The 25,717-nt window shown below is 40.2% G+C and overlaps 1 protein-coding gene across 4 annotated transcripts in view; it reads left to right on the top strand.

Annotated features, from left to right (window-relative positions):
* Positions 1-25,717, top strand: part of thsd7ba (thrombospondin, type I, domain containing 7Ba) — a 158,841-nt gene that overhangs the window by 125,109 nt on the left and 8,015 nt on the right. For 2 of the 4 annotated variants that reach the window (XM_044018619.1, XM_044018618.1), the window contains exons 17-24: positions 10,203-10,208; positions 12,659-12,792; positions 13,907-14,060; positions 18,249-18,393; positions 18,544-18,659; positions 20,099-20,216; positions 22,043-22,188; positions 22,622-22,790. In XM_044018619.1, coding sequence (XP_043874554.1) covers positions 10,203-10,208; positions 12,659-12,792; positions 13,907-14,060; positions 18,249-18,393; positions 18,544-18,659; positions 20,099-20,216; positions 22,043-22,188; positions 22,622-22,790 — 988 coding nt within the window. The remainder of the gene's footprint in view (positions 1-10,202; positions 10,209-12,658; positions 12,793-13,906; positions 14,061-18,248; positions 18,394-18,543; positions 18,660-20,098; positions 20,217-22,042; positions 22,189-22,621; positions 22,791-25,717) is intronic. The other 2 variants (XM_044018621.1, XM_044018620.1) reach the window with 1 other exon arrangement.

Below are 25,717 nucleotides of genomic sequence, written 5' to 3'. Positions count from 1 at the left end.
GGTTGTTGCTGTCGGCCATACTCTCGCTAAAATACACACTGGGCAATGATGAGGGTTGTTACCCATCAGCCAGTCGGACACTTCGGTGGCCTGTCCCTTTGTTGTTGTTTTTTTTTGGTTACTTCAGTTCGACCAAATAATTGGCCTTGTGAAACATACCCTTTTCTTGACATGAAAACAGGCCTGTGCTTCGTAACACACGGAGCGGTGGGAGGCAGGAGAGGGTTAAGTGGACAGATGGGAGCTGTTGAGTTTGTATCCGTAGCTCTGAATATTTTGTGACAGCATGTCTCTCACGGGGTCATCGTTTCAAGAGACTCTTTTTATGAATGCTGCCGGTATGCTTGAATGGGCTTGAAAGGACACTTTGGTTAGCAGAGGTCAGTATGGAGATGAGGTGCGATTGCATGAAAGGTAGTCCACTGCGCTCGAGTGGACATTTGTGTACAGATGGTTAACTGCCCACTAACAAGGTCTATATGGCCTCTGTTGTAATGCGCTCTAATATCCCTCGCCAGTGAAACTGGAGCGTTCTCTGCCTTTGTGGCTTCATCCTGAGGGTGGACTAAGGTGTATTATTAATATTATCATATTGGCCATTCAAAGTGAAGCACATCTGTGGGCGTAAAGATGCTCTGACCTCTTCTGTGTTTCAATAGTAGGTCAGGTTACTCATCCACAAAAGCAGCTTTTGTCTTAAGGCGGTGTAGCTCACTGCTCTGCTGTCATATTTGCATTTTCTTCTCAGTAATCCATGATGTGTCTTCTAGGTATATGCACTATAGGACTCGCTGTATCTTAAAGGCTGGACTTCCTGTCCAACAAACGCTCGCTCTCTTATCACCCACTTTGAACTACTCTCTGTAGCCAAAGTCTGGCCTCGCTTCCACCGGCAGATGTTCGCCCTCAAGCTGTGACCAGAAGTGACTGGCTTGACAGAGATTAAATGTACAGTGCACCACAACTCATCCTCTCCTCACATGGTTGAGTGAGCTTGAGAAATAGAGACAGAATGAAAGAGAGAGAGAGAGTATAGAACAGGAAATTCACTGCAAAGTAAACTTAACACGTGCTGAGGGACCGAGGTAAAATGTGATCAAGGCTGGGATGTAATCATCATTAATAATTTACACCCCACTGACAATCTGACATTGTGGATCTGTTGGCCGTACTCACAGATTAGTTTCCTTTCCCGTTGTTTTTGTTAGGCAAGTAGTGGCTGTAATAAGAGTGATGTGATGGCTTGTAAAAAAGGAGGAAAAGTAAAAAAAAAAAAAAAGGCTTGGAATTCATTTATACGGAAGCTTAGGGTTTAGATGCACTGCAGTGCCAGATGCTCTTTCTTTATCTCCATGTTTCCATGACAAACCACTTTTTCCACTAATGTACAGAATTAAGCTTAATTCTGCATGTAACCATCTAGTGCCTTCAGTTCTCAGTCTATATTCTCCACTAACTCCTTAAGATAGAGTTTGAGTTTCTGAGGTATTCTACAAAGGGTTTTTATTCACACAGGCAAAAAAAAGATGAGAGAATAAATAAACCCTGCTTTTGTCTCTTAAATCAAGATCTATCTTTTCAGAACACAGTTAGGCCTTTAGTGGAATATCAAACTTATCCTATTTTCACAAATTTAATATATCCAAACTAAACTGGTGGTCTCCCTCAAATGTGTTATCTTGACCCTCAGTATGCGCCGCCTTTATATGAATAAATTGTTATGATAGGGACACATTTAGATGGCGCTACTCTCCCCTCAATGTGAGAATATTTAAGTTCACCTTTCCTTCTGCTGATAAGACACCAAATGAAATGGCTTTATTTTTACATCCGGCTTAAATGTGTGCACGTAGTTTGAAAATCCCTAAATAAATACCCACATACTGTATATCCATATGCTGATAAGCTGGACCCTTACACACTAATTATACCGTGTACTTGACAGTGTCCATGTCCGGGACACGAGATGTCCAGAGACGCTCACACGTGTCAAAGCACCGCTCCAAGGGAACCGCACAAATTTGATCTATAATTACAGGAGACATTTGAATTTCATCATTTCGCCCACGTTTTCGCTGCCAAAGTGCTGAGATATAGAAGAGTATATGAATTATTTCCATAAAGGCAACACAATTGTCTGCGAGCTTCTGTGCCAGTCAGATAGTTATTTTCCATTATGTGAATGCCTGGGGCGTCCACTCCATCCTCACAAGCCCTGTCCTACTGAGAAACATCCGTCCTGTCCATCTCCAACACTCGTGTGTGTGTGTGTGTGTGTGTGAGTGTTGTGGGAGGTTTGTGTGTGTGAGACACATCGGCAGTGTGGACAATGAGGAAATATCCACATTGTTAAATATTGTATATTCACCACATTACTGCCATTATTACCGAGCTGTTTTTATTGCCTCACTTATCTTTATTGAGGTTGTTCATGTGGCCCGCATGGAGCAAGTCCTGACGAGCCAATAAAATGATATTAATCTCAGATTATCAGGATAAACATGTGACCAGAATGATCTATCTAATAGTAATGTAATGACAGCATTACCTTTCGTTTTGATCAAATGAGTCTCTTCATAACTTTGTTGTCACCTCATTACAGTAGTGTCACGTAGTGACTCGAGGCTGTGTGTGATGTTGAGCCTTGAGGCTGTTGTAAGTGCACGGAACTTGTTTGTGGTATAAGCTCTTCCGCCTTAAGGCTGTGAGTTTCTTTTGTGTGAATATTGTGGAGGCCATACGCCTAAATCTAAAGAATGTATTTCCGTATTGGAATAAAGGCTGTTTTCGATGAGAAAGCAGCCATCTGTTCCTCGACACTGTGATCTATATACCGTTTATAAGTAGTTTCAGGTTTTTCTGCGTTGGTCAGGTTGTTTGGTATTTATCTGTGGGATCACACAACACATTGCACATGAACCCGTTGAATCTCTCTGTAGAGCAGGTTCCTGAGTTCCTCTAACATGGTCATTTTCTTTTCTTTTAATTTGTCTTGTTTTTTACGAATGTGCTCCACTACATGATACCATACCTTTAAAATACAATAAAATAAATAAAATCGCCACATGACGTGATGCTATTCACTGGAAATATGAAGCACTTGCATTTTCAAGTTATACGTGACTGTTGAACGCAGATGTTGTGTTTCGACGCGACCAGTGTTGGGCACCGTTAGTGATGCCATGCATTAAACAAACACCAGGGTATCAGCTGCTTAATGGCAAGCCTTCAGGCAGACGCATCCAACCCTGATCTCTGACGCACACATGCCATATACTTTTATATTTTGCAAACAAGCAAAAGTTTTGCTCTCTTTTTTCCTCACTTCTGTTCATCTTAAACAACTTTCATCAACTTTATCTTATTAAAATTAAAATGCAGAGAAATTCACAAGCGCCGAGTTGTGTTGTTGACAGTGTGCTTTCCTGTTCTTGTATCAATAATGAAGCCCTTGAGTTGAGCGCTCTTATTTGCTCTTTATCCGCTCTTCTTGATATCAAAGAAATGTTGTCTGCCCCAAGCCCAAAGTATTGATCTTGAAATTTGAGTAATAATTTGAGCCTTATAATTAATAAATCTTCTGCTGCACTGATGCCTCTTAGTATTACGCGGTGTGTTAAATGGATGTATTATGTATTACTTGAGTTCGATAAATATTATATGGTATTATTGTTGAGGAATGGCCACTTTAGACCCCCCCCTTCACCTTGTGGATCTCTAAACATGGAACATTTTTATTCAGGCTTGTGTGACGCATTGCATGACTACACCAACAACCAGCTGCACCATTCTCAAAGCAGATGTATGTAGTTTAAGCACCAATGTGCATAAATAGCTTAGTGTACAAGATGTAACTCGCACAAGAGAAGCAAGTGTTGGGACACAAGCTTGTTTTACACTCACTGCAGCACATGTGACACATGGATTTGTGCACCAGAATTGACTTTATCTCACATTGGGTGTAAGGGCTCCAAAAGTTGTTGCGGCGCAGCATTGTGCACCTCTGAAATTGTGTAAGAATGGATGCATCTGAGGGAAAACTGGCAATGCCATTTATCTTAATAAGTGGCTCTATGAACCACAGAGACAATCGCATTGGTTCTGGAGTCTTGGAGAGGGTATTTTGTGGCTTGGTAACAAAGCAACACAGGAGAGAAGTCACGTGTAAGCTGTATCAAACACTGTGTGAGACGCAGAGGTGTACTTAGGTTACAATGTTAACAAAAAAGAGTGATTTGCTCTATCTATTCTCATGTAATCACTACATGTATGTGCACCGGCAGATGTCATCTGGTTACCTTTCAGTTTATCCGGACAATAGTGGTTTCGGAGCATATTGACGTGCATTTCTCTGTGTCTGCTGCTCGAACTGTCTGTGTACTTCCATAGCCACGGTGCCTTGCATGAGTTTAAACATGGCTTAAGGCAGAATGCAAGGATTAACTATCTCCTACGATGTGGTCCACTGGGGCAGTGGCATTTGGACAAAGGGAAGAGAAAAAAAAATGTGCTACACAAACTAATGAGTGAGCTTAGTTTTGTCCTTGGGTGCCTTTTTTCCTGTCTCCCCAGTGTGTGAGGATGGAGCATTGACGGCCAAACTGTTATGTGCTCCCCCTGGAGTATGTGAAAGAAGCAATGCACCTCCTCCCTCCCTCCCTCAGTGGACCACAGTGACACCTGATTGCTAAGACAGCCATAGCATCCAGGTGTTTTGACTTTTAACTATTTTTTTTTTTTGTCAAATTCCATTCACAGCTTGTCTTTCAACATCTGGTGCTGTTCTCCACCTCACTAAGCATTATCATTATCTGCTGCTAATTGTATGCAGCACAGCTGCTGTTCAGCAATAATATGAGCCGCTTTTCTTATTGCCTTTTCTTATTCTAAAATTCAATTTTACAGCACACAGGTCAAGTTCTGTTCAGACACTTTTTCACCTGTTGTTGTGTTGTTGCTCTTTTCCTCTGCCTAATGTGTTTTAAAATGTAGCCGAGATTGGTTTAGTTCCTTATAGACTAATCGCTTTAAGCACCACGATGGACTCCTTCAAATCATCTGTAAATTAAGAGTGGATTCATTCTTTTTGACAGCTGTTTATATATCATATACAGTATAGGTTGGAAGGTAGGGTGAGCAAAATAACATTTAACAACTCAAATGTTATGTTTCATTTGCTTTGTATTATAAGAGAAAACTGCCCTATTTTTCCTCTTGTAATACAAAGAGAATAGCCAAGAGAAAAAGAATAAGAGCTTGTAAGCGAATTCAAATAGCAGGATGGGTCATGGGCTGGGGCATCCAATCCACCATTGCTCCCTGGGCACAGAAAAGTGCTGCCCACTGCTCCTGAGTCCAGCGTGTGTGTGTGTGTGTGTGTGTGTTCCCTACTGATATGTAAAAAGAATGGGTTAAATGCAGGTCAAATTATACTATCACTGATTGGTGTCTGTGTAATAAACTAACACACTCACACACACACACACACACACAGTGCTTAACACCATTTATTAGATCAGCTGTCACACAAACGAGGAAACAAATATTTTAGAAACAAAATTCACCTTTTTCTACCCAAACTAAGGAATAATAATAATGTGGTGCTTCACCATTTCTTCAGTTTTTTGTCATAGATAATAATAATTACAGTATATTTTAACATTAAAAATATTATTTTGGGTTGCAGAGCTTCTACATACTGGTGTATTAACCATTACAGCAACAGGTTATTTTGATATTTACCAACGCTGTTCATTTAGGGCAGCTGTGGCTTTGGGAGGTGGTCTAATATATTTACACGCACACACACACACACACACACACACACACACACACACACACACCCATATATGGTCACAGAATCTACTGAATGGCTGAGTGCTTACTATCAGAAAGAGATAAGAGAGAAAAGAGAAGACTTCACTTTTACCTCACTGCACCCAGGTGCCAAACTGGTCTTTCTGCTTCATTAAAACAAAAGGCTTTAGGAGCCAACTGTTGATGAAAGTACCTTGGGTCAATCAGGTATAATTATCATACAGCAGTGCTTGGGCATGTGTTTTTCCCCCTGCAGGCCCAGCCCAAAATGTGAGGTGGTTCTCTGCATTTTAAAGCGTGCACATTGTAGAGGAAGTGTAAAGTGCCGTCACCCAGAAAGGCTTCAATTTGGAGCCTCTGGCCACCCAGATGGTTCCCAGCATTTACTTCAGATACAAAGGTTAATCATAGCTTCTGTCTGCTAATTAGAAACACAAATTGTACTGAATGGCTGAGTGAATATTATATACACGTTTATCATTTGAAAACGTGGCCGTTTTTCAACTCAAGGTTGTTTGAACTCAATTGCCGTGAGCTTGTGACCCACTAACCTGGAATCCACTCATCAAATTCTTAGTGTTTGCTCAACATTACTCAAATCAAATATTCATCATTCGCAGTTGTAGGTTCACTGTGAAATGTAGCAGTGAACAGCTCCTCCTTCTCAAACTGAATCATTATTATTCAACAGCTGGTTTCTCGTTACACTGACCATAATGAAATGTGGATAGACTACAGATGCAATTAAGCAGAAAAAAAGTTAACAGGACTTAATGACAGAAAAAGGTGTTTATTCGTATTTTTCCTTGCATTAAAAACCGGTCCTGCACAGTACTCATTTGAACCATGACATGTATATATTACGTGATATGTGAGCTCTTAAAACATTAGTTTTTTTTTAATGAATGTGTGCAAAGACCTTTGACCAGAGTGATTATGACTGGAGGGTCTGATCCGTGCCCACTGCCCTCACAGATTACAGAGTAAATGAGAAAAGAGGATTCTTTATTTAAGAATTCGGAATGGAACCTGATGGCCAAATAATTTGAGTAATTATGGAGCGCTGTGCCATTTCCCTACTATAGAGAAAGCACAGCAGTTGGTCCAAGAAAGATGTTGGATATCAATCTTCTTAGACTAGACAGTGAGAGCAGAGAAGAGGAACATATTATAAAATGTAAACTAGATCACAGAAATAATTGTGGTCAAGTGTGGATGACTTGCAAACAAAAAAATCCTAAATTAAATACAGAAAAATTCCCCAAAACAATCAATGTGGGCGAAATTTAAACATTCTGCATAACACCAGTCATAAATAATAAATATAAATCAAGATATAAGTAATAGTAATAGCAACTACACCTGCAGGGATAACCAGTACATGAGTAACGACACGAAACCAAACTATGATAATAATAATAAATAGAACATTTCATACAAAACATGAGGTTAGATTTAACGCACATTTTAGTCGAGCTTTGTCACGACCCAGCTCAAGGTCGATACAGGAGGGGAAAACGCAGCCGTGTTTCAAAGAGACAGTGCATTTATTTCATAATCAAACAGGAAATGGAATGGAAATATGAAATATGTGGGTGATGTTATCTGCGAGATCAGTCTGCGTCTGTGGATGTGTGACATGGGTGAGGTGTTGATGGTGCAAGAATCAAACCGTCTGTGCTGGCAGGTTGAGAGAGACAGAGACAGAGACATAGAGACATTTCTTATAGGACGGAGAAGACTGGGCCCATGTGTTTCCAACCAACTAAAACATTTACAAACACTAAAAAAGAACGACCACAAAGCTACTATAATGTTATGGTTGAGATACTTGACATGATTGGATATGTGGTTATACATTTTTGGTAGGAATGAACTCCCTGTTGTTTTATTGTTTGTCTAATTTATGTATTTGGGTACAATGCATCCACATCTACATGACAACATATTTCACGAGTGCTCTGCTCTAATTGTTTCTACTGACAGAGTCTTGGTCCCCTCAGGAATAATCTATGCAGTTCTCTCGGTGTAAACCATTGGAAAGTGAGGGGGTCACTGTGGCAGTTGTGCTCAAGAGTAGATCAGAGTTTCTATAGTGCTGACCCAGAGTTACTCGCAGAAATGTGTCCTTATTATGTTGTTCTGATTTATATTTCTTTTCGATTAAAGGCTGGTTTCCTGTGGTTCCTGCTTTTTTTCCCACAGTAAACGTTTCAGGCTTCGGGGCAGCGTTTCCTCTTATCCTCTCCTCAATCGAATAATTTACAGCGGCATGGATTTCAGTTTTCAGGATGGACATTTTCTGTCAGTATTGTCTTCTTTTTTGTAGCTCAGGCACATACAGTTGTCCTACTACAATGTGTAAGGCAGTCATAAAGATGCATTATGTGTTGCATTAAGTCACGATCATGTGGGAATCGATTCCACTGTTTCTAACTCTTGTTGACAGTAAAACTGTGTGTGTGTGTGTGTCGTAATGTGACAAAGTACAAAATTCACGTATCTGTACTTTGCTTTGACATTTATATTTCTTGCAACTTTTACTCCCCTACATTTCCCCTAACTATCTTTGTTACTACCAATTAACTTTAGAAGAAGAGTTGGTAATGGTCTTTATTTATAAAGCGCTTTTCTAGTCTGGATGAGCAGCTTTACACTATAGTTTTACCATTCACACAACTTTCATACCCAGACTAACAGGAATTGAACCCACAGCTTTCACTTGAAAGACAACTTGCCATACCACTGAGCTACCATGGCTTAATCATTACTCTTATTTGTCATATACTTAGACGTTTACTTAAGTAATATTATAAAAAAGTGACTTCAACTTCTACCAAAGCTATTTTCTGGTAAGATACTTTTACTCAAGTATCCTTTTTAGGTACTTCATACAAGACTGCACTTTTCTCGTCCAGTGCGACACACAGAAGGCTAGAGTAGGGACACTTGTTGTCGTCTTTGTTATGATGCCTGCTGCAGATTAAAACATTTCCCTCAGGGAAATAAGAAAGTTAAAGTTGAAGTCAAAGGATGTATTTCTTGTCATGCTTAATGCTGATCTGTGAATGGTGTGATGTACATGACCTTGAATGAATAATGCATCTTTCTTTGTATGAAACTCAAACTACAGGCTCACTCATTTACAGTGACACTATCCAAAAGAGTCATCCAACCCTCTAAATCAAAAATCAAGTCTAAGACCGATAAGCTAGTATCCCTTTTAGGTACTTTATACAAGACGTGGCTGCAGGAGGCTGTGTGGACATATTTTGATTAAAAAATGTCTTTGTGGAGACATCCTCACAAATTTAAAGGGCTTTTGGAGGGTTTAGACTTGGTTTTTGTTAGATTAAGGTTTAGGCTGGGGTTAGGGTTAGGGTTAAGGTTAGGCATTTAGTTGTGATGGTTAAGGTTAGTGTAAGGCACTTGGGATTGTGTGTTTGAGTGTCAACACAAACAATGCTATACAACAATGTGTGCGTGCGTGCGTGTGTCTCCTTTGTCTTTACACTATGTGTATGCACATGCATCACTGCATAGGCACATAAAGTATTTATGCATGTGCATTAAGCCTCATCATGTTTTTTGGATGAAAGCCATAACCATTATTACTCAGAGTGGATGAAATATATTAACAGCGGCGCCATTTGCTTTCCATGTCACACATTAGGCGACTTTAGCTCGCACATATTTCCCCCCCATTAATCTGAGACTTTTATGATCATTAACTATTGCCTTGTAACCAGAAATGAAGACGAGTTTGCTCCGAGCCAAAGCTTTTAATCCCACGCTGATTTGCAGTGTCGTGAACCAATGAGAAATGATGGAGATTGGAACAGTGCACATGGACACATATTCTTGTGATGACCATTTGTTGCCGCATAATGCTTACACTATTAGGCCAAAAAGAAGTGTTGCTGTAGGGATGTTGTTGTGAAGACTCAGGACAGCATATTAAAATGACTTGTCACCAATGACAATTACTTTCAGTCGCCACGTTTCGACACAGAGCACACAGTACAGCGTCTCTGAGCATATGCTCATCCATGGTGACGTCCCTCTCGCCATCTCCAGACAAATCAGTTCCTGCGAGTTACCTTTCGCTGCGGGGTTGGACATTGCACAGCTGTTGCATCCAACTTCAGCATTTTAAATCGCTCCTACTCCTATGAATGATGAAGTCCTTAATTATGCTTTATCCTCATTAAGGAGGCTCCGGCCAGAATGTGATATTGTATTTAAATCGGTAAATGATTAAAGATCAGAATCTATACATTCCTGTGCCTGCAGGCAGAATCCAAACTAATGATCATATCATTGTTCTTCTCTTCCCTGCCCAACTTCTGGCTTGTCATGCACTGCTAATATGGACATCCACGCAGGCTCAGGTCAGTGCTGTTCATTCTGTACATGTACTCTGCTTTCGCTAATGAAGAGAAATTGCATGCCAGATCTGTTCTAGTCACATATTCCTTTGACCCTTTTGGTCGAGAGAGAAAAAAAGCAGCATAGCTTGATTGGGGAGAGAGAGTGAGAGAGAGAGAGAGAGAGTTCTTCGTAAGTGGAAATAATTCATGTGCAGCATTTGGATACTGTTCCATCTGCTTTGTAGGTGAAGGGAATTGAGTTCGTCAGACTTGTTCTCGCCACTTAATTGTCTATAGTTGGTAAAGTGCATCTGAGGAAATTTCAGAAGTGAACAAAAAAAAAAATGGAGAATGCTCATCTGTCGTTTAGCAAATGAATGAACTGATCTGTTGCGCGGTTGATTCTCGCTAAGATCAAATATCCCTTTCCCTTTGCTCATAGGAAAATGTGTGCGACTGGTATCATACGGCTCCGTCTTTACACCAGCCTTGAAACCTGCCAAACACATTGCTGTCATTTTCTGTAGCCCACACAGTAGGTGTTCTATTCTCGTAATCTCTCGCCGAACAAATGTTAAGTGCTCGATACATATGGGGACATATTTTGGAGAGTGACTTTTTATGGTGATAAAAATGAGCTGATAAGTTTGTGGTGTTGGAGAAGGTGGCAGCAGAGCAGTTGCCAGTTTACCCAGTAGGGGCATCTGCAGGGACAGATGGGGGATGATGAGGGTGTCTAATAGGCATCTGTGTGGTCCGTAGGGGAGGAAATACACCCCACTCTTTCCCTCTCCGCACACACACACACATACTCATAAACACACACTTACAGGCAACCATTACAGCTTGTCATTGCTGTTTCCACAAATTGTCCTCTAGAGTATACCTTTTAGTGTGGTAGGCAGACTGTTACATAGATTGAGAGTAAACATGTGTTTACACAAGCTTTGCACTGGTTGCTTCCTTGGTTATACAGACATGCCGTAGCCACTGGCTGAGTGGCGAGGAGTGAATAGGCTTGTTTCCATCCGAGGCTGAAGGGCCTGTTGCCATCATCGTTATTCCTTTTCTCAACCCAATTATTGTTCTCACCACATCATGCAAAACTCTTGTTTCATTCATAAATAAAACACTTTTTTGTACTAAATTCCCCCCTCAGTTTGCTCAGATTGAGCTCCACTTTCTTTGGTTCATGTCTTGAAGATTTCTTTTTACCTTTTTGTCAAACTTTTTGGACACCAGTCGGATAATAAAAACGCTTCTTGCTTTAATGGGATGTATTGTCTGTGAAGGTTCTCAGTCATCCAGGTCAGAGTCATCTTCTATAGTTAGCTGCAGGCGACTGAACGTTCTTTCTTCAGTTCTGACTAACTGGTAATTAAAATGGAAATGGAAATAAAAAAAAAAAACAGATGGAAAATAGCCGCCTAGAGAGTCGTTAATTCCAACAATGCTGCTCGTTCACCCCGCTGACCCGGTTTCAGGTTGTTGGATGCGTCTTAATCAAGATGTGAAAGAGGGTCGTTAGGGTCACCTGAGACGTGCATGTATTCTAGTGCGCACATCGCCCGAGAACTGTCATACATGCCCATACAACACAAATGTCATTAGAATAACAGCACATGCGAGTGGTTCCATATAGAACAGTGTTTAGAGATGTATAATAGGCTATGGTAAAAAAAATGTGTACATCAGAGCAAAATAAGTATAGTTTTTCCTCTTTGCTTCTTAAATTTTCCAAATAAAAGCCCCTGAGGAACAGCGGTTTCAACCCAGAGAAACCTCATTACTGTAATATGAAAGGGGAATGATGTGTCCCTAATATCTTCAATACTAGGGTATGCACCAACTACTCTCAACTGTGTTTGTGTGTGTGTGTGTGTAGTAAACTGTGGGGACATGTGTTTTTTTACTATTCAAACTTTGTGAGAACATTAGTCTGGTCCTCACAACTTTAAAGTGTTTTTTGAAGGTGAAGACTTTAGGTTAGGGTTTAGGTTAGGGTTAGTTTAAGGATCAGGACAGGGATCAGGCATTAAGTTGTGATGTTTAAGATTAGTATTATGTCTACAAGTGTCCTCACTAAGAATGTAGTATACGAATGTGTGTGTACTTGTATTTGTTACCTCTTTAGGATCTTTTCTGGCATAAACACCGACTTTGTCAGGATCTGTAGTCCTCATAGAGACCAATACCTGGTCCTAATGAGGCAGCGCCTCATTTCTGAGGAACTGGTTAAGTTTAGGACTAAGATTTGAATTGTGGTTATGTTAAGTTCAAGGTTAGGCATGAACTGGTTATGGTTAAGGTTTGAGATGACACTGTTAAGACTGTCCAAATGAAAAGTCAACGCAGTGTCCTTTAAAAGGGCAGCTGTGTGTGTTTGTGTATCCATCCCTACCGGTTACACTTTTATTCCCACCTTGTGTGTGTGTGTGTGAATTAATGAGTGTGTGTTTGTATGCGTGCAGGTACACCAGGCCCTGCCATGCCACAGTAAATGCAGCCAGTTTGAGTGGAGGACTGAGCCCTGGTCCATTTGTACCATCAACACTTTGGATGACCTGCCAGCCTGCGGGGAGGGAGTCCAAAGCCGCAAGATCAGGTCAGTGAGGGAGTCTTGCTTGGCACACAACTCCGCTGGCACTGTGACACACCATGAGAGGGATAGACTGGCAATGAGCCTATAGCTGGCACTCATACTGAACACTCACACAAACAGGAATAAACAAACAGTTAAAGGGATAGTCATTTTTTATAGTCCAGTTGTATACACCTGCAATTTGAGCGACTTACAAAAGTCCCCTGCAATAATATCTGCTTCAGTCTAAGCCATCTTAAGAATGATGTTTGTTACCTTTTCCCACTGTTAGATTTCCTTTTCAGTCAAAAAACAATTCCCACACCAAAGCCCATAGAGAAATTCTGCAATTTTACATCACTGCACTAATAAGTCCTAAATCTACTGCTGCCTCCATCGAGTAAGTTCAAATATGTTATTTTGCGACTTCCGTGTGACACAAACTTACAAAATAAGGCAGCAGTCGACCTTCTGCTCCTCAGTCCCCGGGAGCAAAAATACAGATTTGCTCTATGGACTTGTGTGTGGGGGAGTGGGAAGTTTACAAACATCAGTTTTCCCCTGGAAAAAGGCAATCTAAGTGCGAGATGGTGCCGCAAACATATTGTTTAGTGTTTGGATTTAAAGCAAGTGAAGATGTGTTTATGTGAGTGAGTGTGCGAGTGGATCCACCCAAATGTGATTACCTGAGTCAGTACTTCATAAAACCACAAATTCTAAATTTGTTTTTTTTTTGTATTTGTTTTCTTAATGCAGTGTAGGCAACATGGAAATATCATGATGATGGTGTTACTGCATCAAAACTAGCTGAATTCATTTATGTATGACTTATGTAGTGTTATGAAGTGCATTGTATAAATTTCACCTTAAGTGTAACAAGCGCATCACTAAATTTGGTCATTCTCGCTCAAGTCAGTGAAAATCTTTCAACAAATTAAAGTATTATTACCAGACAGGACAGAAAGTACACAGAGACAGTATAAAAATGACTCAAACCACAATCTGAGACAAGAAAAAGGCGCAACCTGTTTTTATGCCGGAAAGTAAGAAATACTGTACTGTTTTGAACATTGTAAAATGACCCAGTATGCTGTGGCCCAGAAACTAGATTCATCTGTGGTGTCTGCTGTTCTGCTAGGTGTGTGAAGAAGGGAGTGAGCGGGGAGGCCATCTCTGTGGAGGAAGGTCTGTGTGATCAGGAGGAAATGCCACACAGAGCCCAAGTCTGTTTTCTGGCCTGTCCCAGTGACTGTGTTGTGACTCCGTGGGGACCCTGGAGCAACTGCTCCCTGGTAAGAAGCAAGTGACACAATACTAAGTGACTGTTTGTTGACAGAGAAGCAAGCAGAAAAATGTACTGTTGCTATTGTTTACGGTGTAGGTATATGTGTGGCTAACTTTGTGCGTGAAATTGTTAATAAAAACAGACGTTTGAGGGGATTAATGAAAATTAAAATCACTGATGATGCTTCTTAAGAACCAGTCATCCAAAACTTGTCCGGCTTATAATTAAAAAAAAAATAGCCCTTTTTCTTTTTGTCATGTCATATTATTAAATGTAACAGTAATGTAGTACTACATAGACAGTACATTTTTCGATTTTGAATGCTCAAGTAGGATTTGCTTTAAAAACTTTTGTGTTTCCACAAGACACTTCAACAGCGGAGTCGGAGAACCCTTGGTTCAAAGTGAGAGATGGATTTTTTAATTAGTCTGCATTTTCTTCATCGACATTTTTGTTTTATTCCCTCATTCAGCTTTGGCAGCACTCTCAACATCAGTACATATCAGGCATTTAGTACATGTGGTGATATAATAATGTCTGAAACTCCAAACTTGGAATCCTATAACACTGTAGCAGCCATAAGTGATTTTACAATTAAATGTATCCTTGGCTCAGTGAAGATAGTGGTATTTGCATTTGTTCAGTCAAATAAATGTTGCAGCTGCAACAACTTATTTTTTGGATTCTTTTTGTGAAATATTACAAATATAAAAGCAAGTTCTACCACCAATCATAATTGACATTTTTTTGCAAAATTGGAAAGCAATGAAATGTTATGTTTCCGTTTTCACACCCAGTAGAAATTAATAGAAAAAGTTAGTGTGGAATAATTATAATTATAACTATGACCTGCATTAATATTTACCTAAAACCTATTACACTACAACGATGAACTACTAACTAAAAAAACTACATTATAATTAGGAAAGTCAAGGGTTGTGAACTGTTTTCACACAGTTTAACTGTACCACTGCACTCAGGGTTAGGGTTAGGGTTAGACACAACTCAACAACAACAACAAAAGTTAAAAAGTTGAGACGTATCCATTCATTCCTATAGATACGGAAGGAAAAATCTAATCTCAACACAGTTTAAGAAGAAATAGAGGTGTTAAATGTAAACTATGTTGGTCCACTGTAATTTCAGATAGTTGTCCAGCCCCGCAGTCAATGAATAGAATGAGGATCTTATGCAGTGTGTGTGTGTGTTGTCTAAATGTGTAATAGTGATGCAGTGCAGCATCCTGGATAATAACAGTGTGTTGTTTCCCCAGCGTTGTCCCACGACGGTGAGCTCAGCAATGATGTCCCATTGTTTAAGTTATGCTAAAGCCAACTTTGCCAATAACAATGCAGTTAGAGGAGATTGTATTTCGCCTCAGGACTGTGTGCAATAGCCATGAATCACTGTATCAAGGAAAAAGCCTTGAGTGGTTATCACACTTGAGCACACGAATGGCAGTATTTGCTCTACATCATGCTCATGTTTACAGTTAGACGGCAATACTGTTTTACACTCTGACATCTTGAGCTCTGACTCTTTTGAGGTTCATTGAAATGAGATTCTGTAATGTTTTACTCCCAGGTGGCCGTCTGTGGGAGGATGTTGCATTCTATCAACGCTGTTCTTAAGACCGGCTCCGTCATTTTCATGCACACAATTTTGAGCAATTACAACATTTGTGAGCATCATTATCAGTGGCTTCACTTATATTTTAAATCAAAAATAAATTGGGACAGACTGCGAAGTAGCAAACAAATTATGTAGGAGGAAATACAGAAGGTGCTTATTTATCTCGTACAACCTGGATCTTTGATATGGGGATTTTTTTTAATGGTTTTAAGGATGAGACTTAATAGTTCCAAGATAGACGCTGTTGAAGTCCTTGAAGTTTTATTTTATTTTATTTTTTTTGTATAAAAGAAAGTGACCCAGACCAGCAGATAAAAGAGAAGGTAGAGATTCAACTATTGGGTATAAAACATTGTTATAAAAGTGATACACACACTGATGTTTTTTTTTTACATACAGCATCAACTTTAGTACACATAAGTTTTAAGTGATTTAAAAAGTCTTTATTTTTCCTTTGAGAAATGTGTCTTGGATATAAAGAGTGCCATACAGGAAATCATAATGTGCATAATACAGACATACTATACTTGGGTTAGGTAACCCTATACTGCACAACACTACACTACTCTATTCTGTACTGTACTGTACTATACTGTAATGTACTACACTACACTATTCTATTCTATACCATACTATACTATACTATGCTATACTCTACTCTACTCTACTCTACTCTACTGTATGCTATTCTATAGTTGTGGTAAATATTAAGTTAGTATTCTGCTGTGTTTCTGCTATATAATAATATAACAATAATAATAATGTGCAAAAAAATAAATCCAAATACACAAAAACAATATATCCCACCAACTTAAATAGATTGCAGTACAAAATGAAAAACAGTGATATTAACAGCAGAGTTGTTCATTAAAAGCACATTTAAAAGGGTGAGTTCTGAGGCAGGTTTTCCCAGCTGTTCAGGGGAGTTTATTCCAGAGGGTGGGAGCAAAGAGGAGCCTGTCCTCCCAGAGTGCAATGCTTCGGGTAGAAGAGGGGGTGAGAGGTCAGTGTGAGCCAGGAGGGAGCAAGGTTACCGGGGTCTTTGACTGGTGATATGGAGGATTTTCTGTTGGATTCCTGGAGTTTAAATTGTTCACTTTTTTTCCCACTGAAACTTAGATTAGGATTGCGTCATTGTTCCAATTATAGAAAGAACAAAGTCTTTTTTTTTTCCAAGTTGTGTGTGATTGTGTGTGACCATCCAAGTGTGAACAAGAATTCTAACTGTGATTCCATGTGTTTTGGCATTTTGAACAAGAGCAGAAAGGCAACACAGTTTTGTGCGGCGAGGCTTTCAGTTCCTTCACATTCACACATCTCGTGCTCGTTTGTTCACAGTTTCCACACCCTGTAGCTTTACTTGAGCAAACCACAATTTCCGAGCTGTTCGTTAGGAGCTTACATGTTCCCAAATATCTGTCAGACTCATCTTTATTGGCTTTCAGTTGTGGCATATATTAGTACAGTAATGCCAGGTGTCTTCCCTAAAAATACAAGTATACATGTTTTGCAGCCTCCTATGCAGAAACAAATCCCCGTCTTGATAATATGGCGCTAAAATAAACACAGTTGACTTCACAGCGGGTTATTTTCGGTCAATTGCTTTCCACCACCTCAAGAGAGCCATGTGCCAACAACACACCTAATCACACCTCATTTTACAACCAGCACACACTCAGATGGGCACAGGTGTATTAGCGATTTGAACAACATGGGCTCTTGATGGGAAAATAACAAAGTAACAATGACATTTGTGTTGTGCCTGGTGCTGCTTGGTGCCGGGTCTAAGTTGTCGCCCCAGTTTCTAAGTGCTATGCGCCGCATGGTTGTATAATACACTAATGAAGTAAAGAGAAGGAACCTGCCTTTTGTGGAATCGTTTGATATTTTTTTTTAATGATTGACTCTATTATGTCAGGAGCCAATAGTGAATCGTGTTAAACCATAACAAAGAGCCGGTGCCGTTGCACTCTTCAACCGATATCCATTAACATTTTTATTTTGCTTATTTGTTTCTACAGTAATAGAAAAAGACACAGTCCCTCCTAATTTCTGCCACACATTATCAGGAATAGTTCTTTTGTTTACCTTTTCATTTTGCCATCGTAGTATCATCCACTGTACAAAGCAGTCCTTTACTATGTTTGCTTTAGAGAACGCTTGTGTGTTGTTTGTCCTTGAGAATTCATACCGAAAGCATGCACTTGCTCTCTTTGTATAGGCAAAACGAATTGACACGGTAATGCTGTGCAATTGTTGTTTTTTTTTTTTCATTCAGACACTAACAGCTAACAGAAGGCAGTTTCTCTGAGAGGTGGTTTGTTGTTTGGGGATTAAACAAACACTTTCAACTCTATTTTCAAATGTAATCAACAACAGATTTGTCAAACACTTATTTTAATATGACGGATGTACTTTGTCATCCATTTGTTTCAGTTTGATTGTTTTGCAGCATTTCACAAGTGTAAAATCCTTGAGTCATGCATGTAACCTGCATGCACGTGACCTTGTTTCTCCCCCAGTTCTTGGACTAAACCTTCATTTTATTTTCGTTGTTGTACAGCCATGTGACCAAGGGACAGTAAGGAATAGGAGTAGAGACGCGCTTCGCCTCCCAGCTTCAGATAGCTCTGCCTGTCCAGAGCTGGTCCAGTCGGAGCCCTGCATCCTCAACAGTACCTGCTTCACCTACCAGTACCAAGTCTCAGGTGACATTTACATCCAGTGGGAGCATTTTTAAATAAATGCATGTGAGATGTGTGTGTTTAAAGCTTAAAAGAAGTAGAAATGTACATAGAGCAGGCTGTGATTCAACAAGCAACCCGACTGTGTGTCTGTGTGTGTCTGTGTGTGCACAGAGTGGAGTACATGCCAGCTGAGTGAAAACACCATATGTGGACAAGGTACGCGCTTGCGTCTCTTGGACTGTGTTCGCAGCGACGGAAAGATCGTGGAGCTGCAGAAGTGTGAGCAGGTAATCAGTGAGAAGTAAGACCTCATTCATAATAGGATTCTGCAGTTTGAAAGCGTTGTATTTGTTTCCCACCATGGTGGAGTTAAATACAAGCATGGTGTAAGAAAATAATACGGTGAAATGGTTTTTAACTGTAGCTGAAATTTGAGGCAAATAATAGCAACATCATATAATATGAACTACTCGTTTCACATTTCTTATGCCACATGTTTACAAGCAGGGACAATAGACTATTGTACAATACAATGTAATTGATTTTATTTGAAAATTATCTTTGAAGAACTACTTCAGTGTTCCCCAACCCTGGTCCTCAGAGAACACTGCACCTGACTCAGATGAGCAGCTTGTCATCAGGCTTCTGCAGAGCTTGGTGATGAGCTGACCATTTGAATCAGGTGCGTTGGAGCAGGGCAACATCTAAAACATGCAGGGCAGTGTTCCCTGAGGACCAGGGTTGGGAAACACCGGACTACTTCACCGATTTGCATTTAGCTTTGTATTACTAGAATAGGGGTAGTATTTTTGAAAAGTTGTGCTTCCCAACCTCAGTTTCCCCTGAGTCGAGAAATATCTTTATTTTTCTTTTTTTTACGTGCCCACCAGTGATACTTGTCCGAGGCTTGAAACTGCAATGCTAATTCCACACTTTTAGACCCACTCGTAGGGGGGTGGGACCTCATTCCCAGAATGTAAACAGTGTCCGCCATCTAACAGTTACGCTTACAGGAGGAAGTGTCACTGGAGGACACGTGACAAAGAAAAGAAGGAAGATATTTCTCAACTCAGGGGAAACTGAGGTTGGGAAGCACAGTTTTCCAAAAATACTAGCCTACCTCTATTCTAGTAATACAAAGTATTCCTTTATGATTATTTTTTGAAGCTACAGTCTTTTACTTCCCTGTCTGTTCCCATTGAATCATTCATTACTGAACGTTCCACAACTTGTTTAAAAAGGTTAAATTCAAACACCTTCATGCATCACCAAGCAGTTGGCTACCAAGGCAAACACAACTTAATTGTATTTTCTTGACATAAACGTACACTGATAAATGGTGGTCTTGTAAATTCATTGAGAGAAGTATTCGCACCTTTTTCCGCTGTTGTGTCCCACAGTGGATATCACTCTTGTTCTGTAACCCGCTGTTAAGAGCGAGGCGAGCTTTGTCGGGACGAAGGCTGCGATGCTGTCAACCATCTGTTTTTGTTATTATCTGTTTGCCTGAATATTATGTACAATTCGCTCCCAACATTTGAAAGCACCTTTCATGTTTGTTGTTGTTGTTTTTTTTTTTAATTACTGCATCATTTCCATTGTCCTGACGTGAACTGCTGCTTATTCGAGACATGGAAATGAGGGTGCTCTTTTCTGTCTTTCTTGTTAGTGAAAAATAATTAGCTTGCCCTCCTCACAGCTCTCGTTCTGCTCTTCTCCGCTGCAGTTCGGTCTGATCAACAAGTGGAGTCTCTCCGAGCAGTGTGTGGTTGACTGCCCTGTCAGCTGTATACTCTCTGATTGGTCGCCGTGGGCAGAATGCTCGCACACCTGCGGTAGTCAAGGTAAACACTACGAGCAAACAAACCTAACTTTAGCCCGTCTGACGAAACAGTCAAACTCAAGCACACGTGCCTCACCTCATTATCTCGTTCGCTCAGACTGCCACCAAGATGTCCAAATGTGCATGAATACATTTAAATGCATTAAAATATTTAGGGGTTTATATGTAAGCCAGAGCATATTACATAGGTAAACAGAGTGCTGTTAATGTCCTTTTCTAAAATAAGAGTTCTATATGAAGCTGCTTCTGTTTTAATTACATAGGAAACATTGCTTTATGCTATTAAGTCTTAATAAGAGGCAATTTTAAGCTCATTTCCATACAGATCAACCTTTGCAGATGTCATTAATGATTCATTGCTTCTAATTGAAACGTATTCTTCCTCCGCATGACTTCAAGTCGCCGAATACCCAGCGTCACGCTGAGCGAGTCAGGGTTTGACCTCATGCAATATACAGAAGTTTAGTGGAGTTAACCTGTTTGCATACATTGTTTCTTCAGCATCCCACTGCCAAACCCCCAGGGAGAGAGCTTGTTATTTTGTTAATTAGAGAGACTCGGCACTCCCGTCTTAAGTTCATCAATTTTAATTTGTCGTTGGCTGTCTCTGTCTTCGCAGTTAACCCCTCTTTTAAGGAAGCTCACACTTACACGGGCTTTCACCCAGGGATTTAAACTCAATACGCTCTCAGTGTCTCTCACAGCCCTGTCACTGTCACTGTGGCTCTGCCTCCGCCGCTCTCTCGGCTCGTTCTCGCACATTGTCTACACTCCTGTCATGAGGGATTTGCATTGTCTCTGTAGCAGACAATGTAGAGATCTTGTTTTGTCTTGATGCCAACGCAGCATTGATGTTGATTCTTTTCTTTTCTTTTTTTTTTAAAAACAAAAAAAAAACATCTTTGAAATGGAAGAGCTGAACATCGTGTTTGTTGTGCCTTTCTAGTGTCCAACGGGTTCAGCGTCTCCCTTGACGTAACACTCGAATGCATACACATAAACAAACACACACAAATGCATGTTCTTCTGGGAATTAAATACTAATAATAATGTTAAAAAACAGCAATCACAATATGATCTCAGATGATATATCTTCCATATATCATCCCATAGTCCTTTTAGCATAACCTTAACTGTCTCACCTACATGCCTAACCCTGAATTGTATCTTTACAGACTATTCTTATAAGTGTATCATATATGACACTTTTCCACTGTACAGTCCCAGCTCGACTCGGTTCGACTCAAATCGGTTTGGTATTGTTTTCCATTCCTATAGTAACTCCTCACCGTGGAAATTTGTCCTCACAAGCACAGAAAGACAGGGACACACACACACACACACACACACACACACAGAGCACTGAGCAGAAATAACCAGTTTTTAAGCTGCTCTTCAAACCCAACTCAATATATGAGGGTTTTTTTTTGTTGCCATTTACCAAGCATTTCCTGTCGCACGTTATTAATGGCTCACTTGAACTCAGCACGTCGGAAGTAAACCGTTCGATTTGAACATGGAGTGGTATAGTGACACAGATGTATTATGCTGCTGTGGTAATTTTCCCCTCCTTTGATAAATGATTATTATTCATCTCAGCCTCATGTTTTATTAACTGATATATTACGGTGTCTTATATTTCTCACAATGATGCCTTTATGTCTCTTGCTTGTATGAGTGCAACAGTGCTCATGGCCTTTATTGGTCTTTATTAAGTCTCTCCTGCTTCGCCATATACCATGTCCTTATGGTTGAACAGCAACTACAGCTCGAGTCCCCTGTGGTTTGTTGTTCATTAAAATGTGTCAATGCCTTGATGTTCTTCAGCGTTTAGTGTGCGCGTGCGTAGAATCCTGCAGGAGGCTCATGAGGAGGGTCGCCCCTGTCCCAACCAGCTCACCCAGACCAAACCGTGTCCCGTCAGGCCTTGTTATATGTGGCTGCTGAGTGACTGGTCCCACTGCACTGTAGAGGTATGACCAATCTTCTGCCTCCTTGTTATATCATGCTTTTTAATGCATTGGTATTTTTATTGAATTGTTTACCATTAATTATTCTTTCTGGAGAGAGCACACTGCCACTTGTCCTAAACATATCCCATGGTGCTTTTGATAACTAGAAAAATAACTAAAATGATAATGATATCCTTTGGTCATTTCTTGTAAAACACCCTTAAAGAAACAGCCATTATGTTTATCTCTTATGTGGAGGTCATGTATACTCATAAGGTGCATTTCTTTCTTTATAAAACATTGGAAAAGCTTGCATTGTTTACATCTGTGCAGCATTCTCCATTCTGGCATCCTCTCCTCAGTGTCGTTAAATAAATGCTTCTTCTCTTGTCAGTTGTCGTAAGGACACGTGTAGTTGAATCTTAACATGGTCCTATCTGTGTTGTGTGTGCAGGGTGCCGAGTGCGGTGAGGGCTTGCGGAGAAGGAACCTGTCATGCGTCGTCCACTGGGGCGACTGGCCTGAATCTCCTCCTCAGCGAGTAGACGATGAGCTGTGTGGAGACAAACAGAGGCAGCACATTCAACAGCAGATGCAGCAGCACTGCTTTGTTCCCTGTCCAGGTAACGTGGCCCTGAAATATACACTTTAAACCTTTTTGCTCTTTTGATGAAAAGAGCTGCAAAACCACGTAATTAATCATTCCATTTCAATTAATATGTTTTTTGGCTCGGGTCCCTTATTTTACATGACTAATCCTGTCGCCGACACATTTGCTGTCGTCTGCTTCATTGTCCTTTCTCCCAGTTGGTCGACATTTCTAGCTGCTTTGTGAAATAAATTAAAGTTGTTAAATTAACACATGGTCTTTTTATCTATTGTGACATATTCAGTAACATTTTAAAATTTTATTTAAAAAAAAAAAAGACCACTTGGATAGTGCAGTTTTCATAAATGTCCGCAAGAGAAGGATTTTACAGTTGACTTGCCAACACACATTATGGTTTTTGCACATTACATAACAAGGAATAATAAACTGGAAAAATAATCCCATCTGGAACAAATGACAGCAGTCAATCTGTTGATCACAGCCTCATAATTAACAGCAACAGCAGCGGAATTCTTTATAGGAAAAGCTCGCTATTTTTAACAACAGTTGCGGTTCAACATCAGTGTGAAAAGAAAAAAACAGCTGTGATCACATTTTTGATCAATTGTTGTTATTCCAAAACCAATACATTAAAGAAACCAATATAACAAAAAAATAAAATAAAATAAAATGATTATGCTTTTTTTATTCTTTTTATTATTTCTCAGATTGCATTGCAATGATAAACTGAAGGTATTCAGTAGCAATAAAAAAATACAGAGGCATGAGTTATCCCCCTGGAGCCATGGACCCCGTCACAGTTCACCACAGCATTATGTCGGCATTTAGCAGCCCACACAAAAACAAATCACATTTACTTGAAGCTCTTGGATTGAAATCTGAATGGAAATTTAGTGCGTCATCTTGGAAAGAGGAAGTTTGCCCACTGTGCCACCAAATATGTATTTCTGTATTTTCTGAAGAGCTTTATTTAACTAAACAATAGCAAAAAAACCACCAATTATTGTAGCAGTCTGTAACTAGATTCCTCATGAAAACATTAGCATAATATCTTCAATTAAAATTCAACATTGTTTTATTTTACGTTGAGCCACAGTCTATTCAATATTCGCAAGTCATTCAGATTGTTAGATGGACAGACAGACTGACGAATAGACAGATGTACTTGATTGATAAAAACTGGGAAGTTCATTCATTCATTCATTCATTCATTCATTCATTGTCTACCGCTTTGTCCTGGGTCACGGGGGGAAGCTGGAGCCAATCCCATCCGATATCAGGCTCATTCTTACACCTACGGTCAGTTTAGAGAGTCCAATTATCCTCTGCATGTTTTTTAGAGTGTGGGTGGAAATGGAGTATGCAGAGAAAACCCACGCACACATGGGGAGAACATGTAAATATCCATGCAGAAAAGCCCTTGTTCGAACTGGCTCGCAAAACCCGGGGTCTTCGTGCTGCAGGGGCTGGGAAATTCTTGAATTTCCAATTTTACCCAAATTAGACGGAAAACCCGAGTGAAAGAAGAAGCAGGTGCCTGCGCGCGGATGCTGCACAGCTGCACATATGGCTGGCAAAATGAATAAGGAGTGGGCCTTGATCAACTTGTTTCCTTTGCTGTGTATCTGCATTCACTGTTTCCAATTTGTAGGACACATAAAACCACATGCACCCTGTTTTCTGAGATGGATAATGATAAAAAGAGCACCGGTTTTGGCAGAGTTCTACCCACAGCTGTAACTTGGCGAAGGAATAAGAAGAGAAAGAAAAAATGAATACCGGCTCAGATTGGCACTGCCGGTGCACTGTTGTGAATCTCAGTAGTGGAGATGGCAAGAGGAAGTACAAGAGGAAAAAAAAGTTATACTGTAACTATTTGAGGTGCTTTACTTTTGACAGTGGACAGTTTGGTGTCAAAATCAGGCTTCACTCACATATATTAGACAGTTTATTAATAATATGACACCATCACTGCCATTAATTATTTTTTCTGCTCAGGATATAGGGGACATAGAGAATGAAGGTGTTTTTTTCTTAATTGCATCTGTGCACACTGTGTATACATCATCATTATCACCATGGCAGCAGGAACCCAGCAGATCACGCTTGACTGACATCCTACGATGCCGACAGGTTTTTAGTCATTTATTTATGTATGTTTTTTAATGCTTCAAAAAATGTATCATGGGGCTTTATTCTCATTATGTACAAGCCAGGTATGATGTTATATTAGGAACTTTACTATATGATTTAAAGCAACCTCCTTAGATCTCCTTTAGGTTGCCTGTTAATGTTGTTCACGATGAAGAGGCGGCGTCTCGCAGCGCTCGCTTCGGCTCATCTGTCTCTCTGGCGCCTCTGATCCTCGCCTTGATTCATCACTCACATTGCTGTGAGCCCTGGCTCAGGCTCAGGCCTGTTTGATGGCCACAGCATCTGTGTGTGCGTGTGCGTTGGCAAACGAAGCGCAGGGGCCAGGAGAAGGGTTGTTGACATGTATGTGATGTTGTGTGTATGTGCGCCGCTTCCCGAGGTGTACTGCAAGCTTTTGCCACAGCATGTTACCGCAGCTGGAGCAGCATGAGGGAAGCTGATCGAGTGGATCCGTACGGAGATGAAAGATAATGAGATGTGTGAGTCCACAGACAGCCATTAATTGACGTTCAGGGCTGAGAATCAGAAGGTTGTTCTGGCTGAGGAGCTGTGGCAGCAGGTGATATTATCACTACAATATGACCCCGTCAAGGATTATATATAATGGATATTAATGCTTGACCTTCAAGTGTTTAGGTGTTATTTGTACACTGACTCTATCCACTGAAAACCTTTCCAATACTTAATGAATTTAGTCCTCCCCTGACATTTTTCGGTATTGTGTGTTGATGTTACAGTTGGGCTCTGTGCTACAACTTGTGTTGTATAATTTATAACTCTGTTTGG

Source organism: Solea senegalensis, linkage group LG2 (genome assembly GCF_019176455.1).
Source record: "Solea senegalensis isolate Sse05_10M linkage group LG2, IFAPA_SoseM_1, whole genome shotgun sequence".
In the NCBI taxonomy this organism is placed as follows: domain Eukaryota; kingdom Metazoa; phylum Chordata; class Actinopteri; order Pleuronectiformes; family Soleidae; genus Solea; species Solea senegalensis.
The sequence above is the reverse complement of the archived record's forward strand: the minus strand, read 5'-3'. Positions and strand labels throughout refer to the sequence as shown.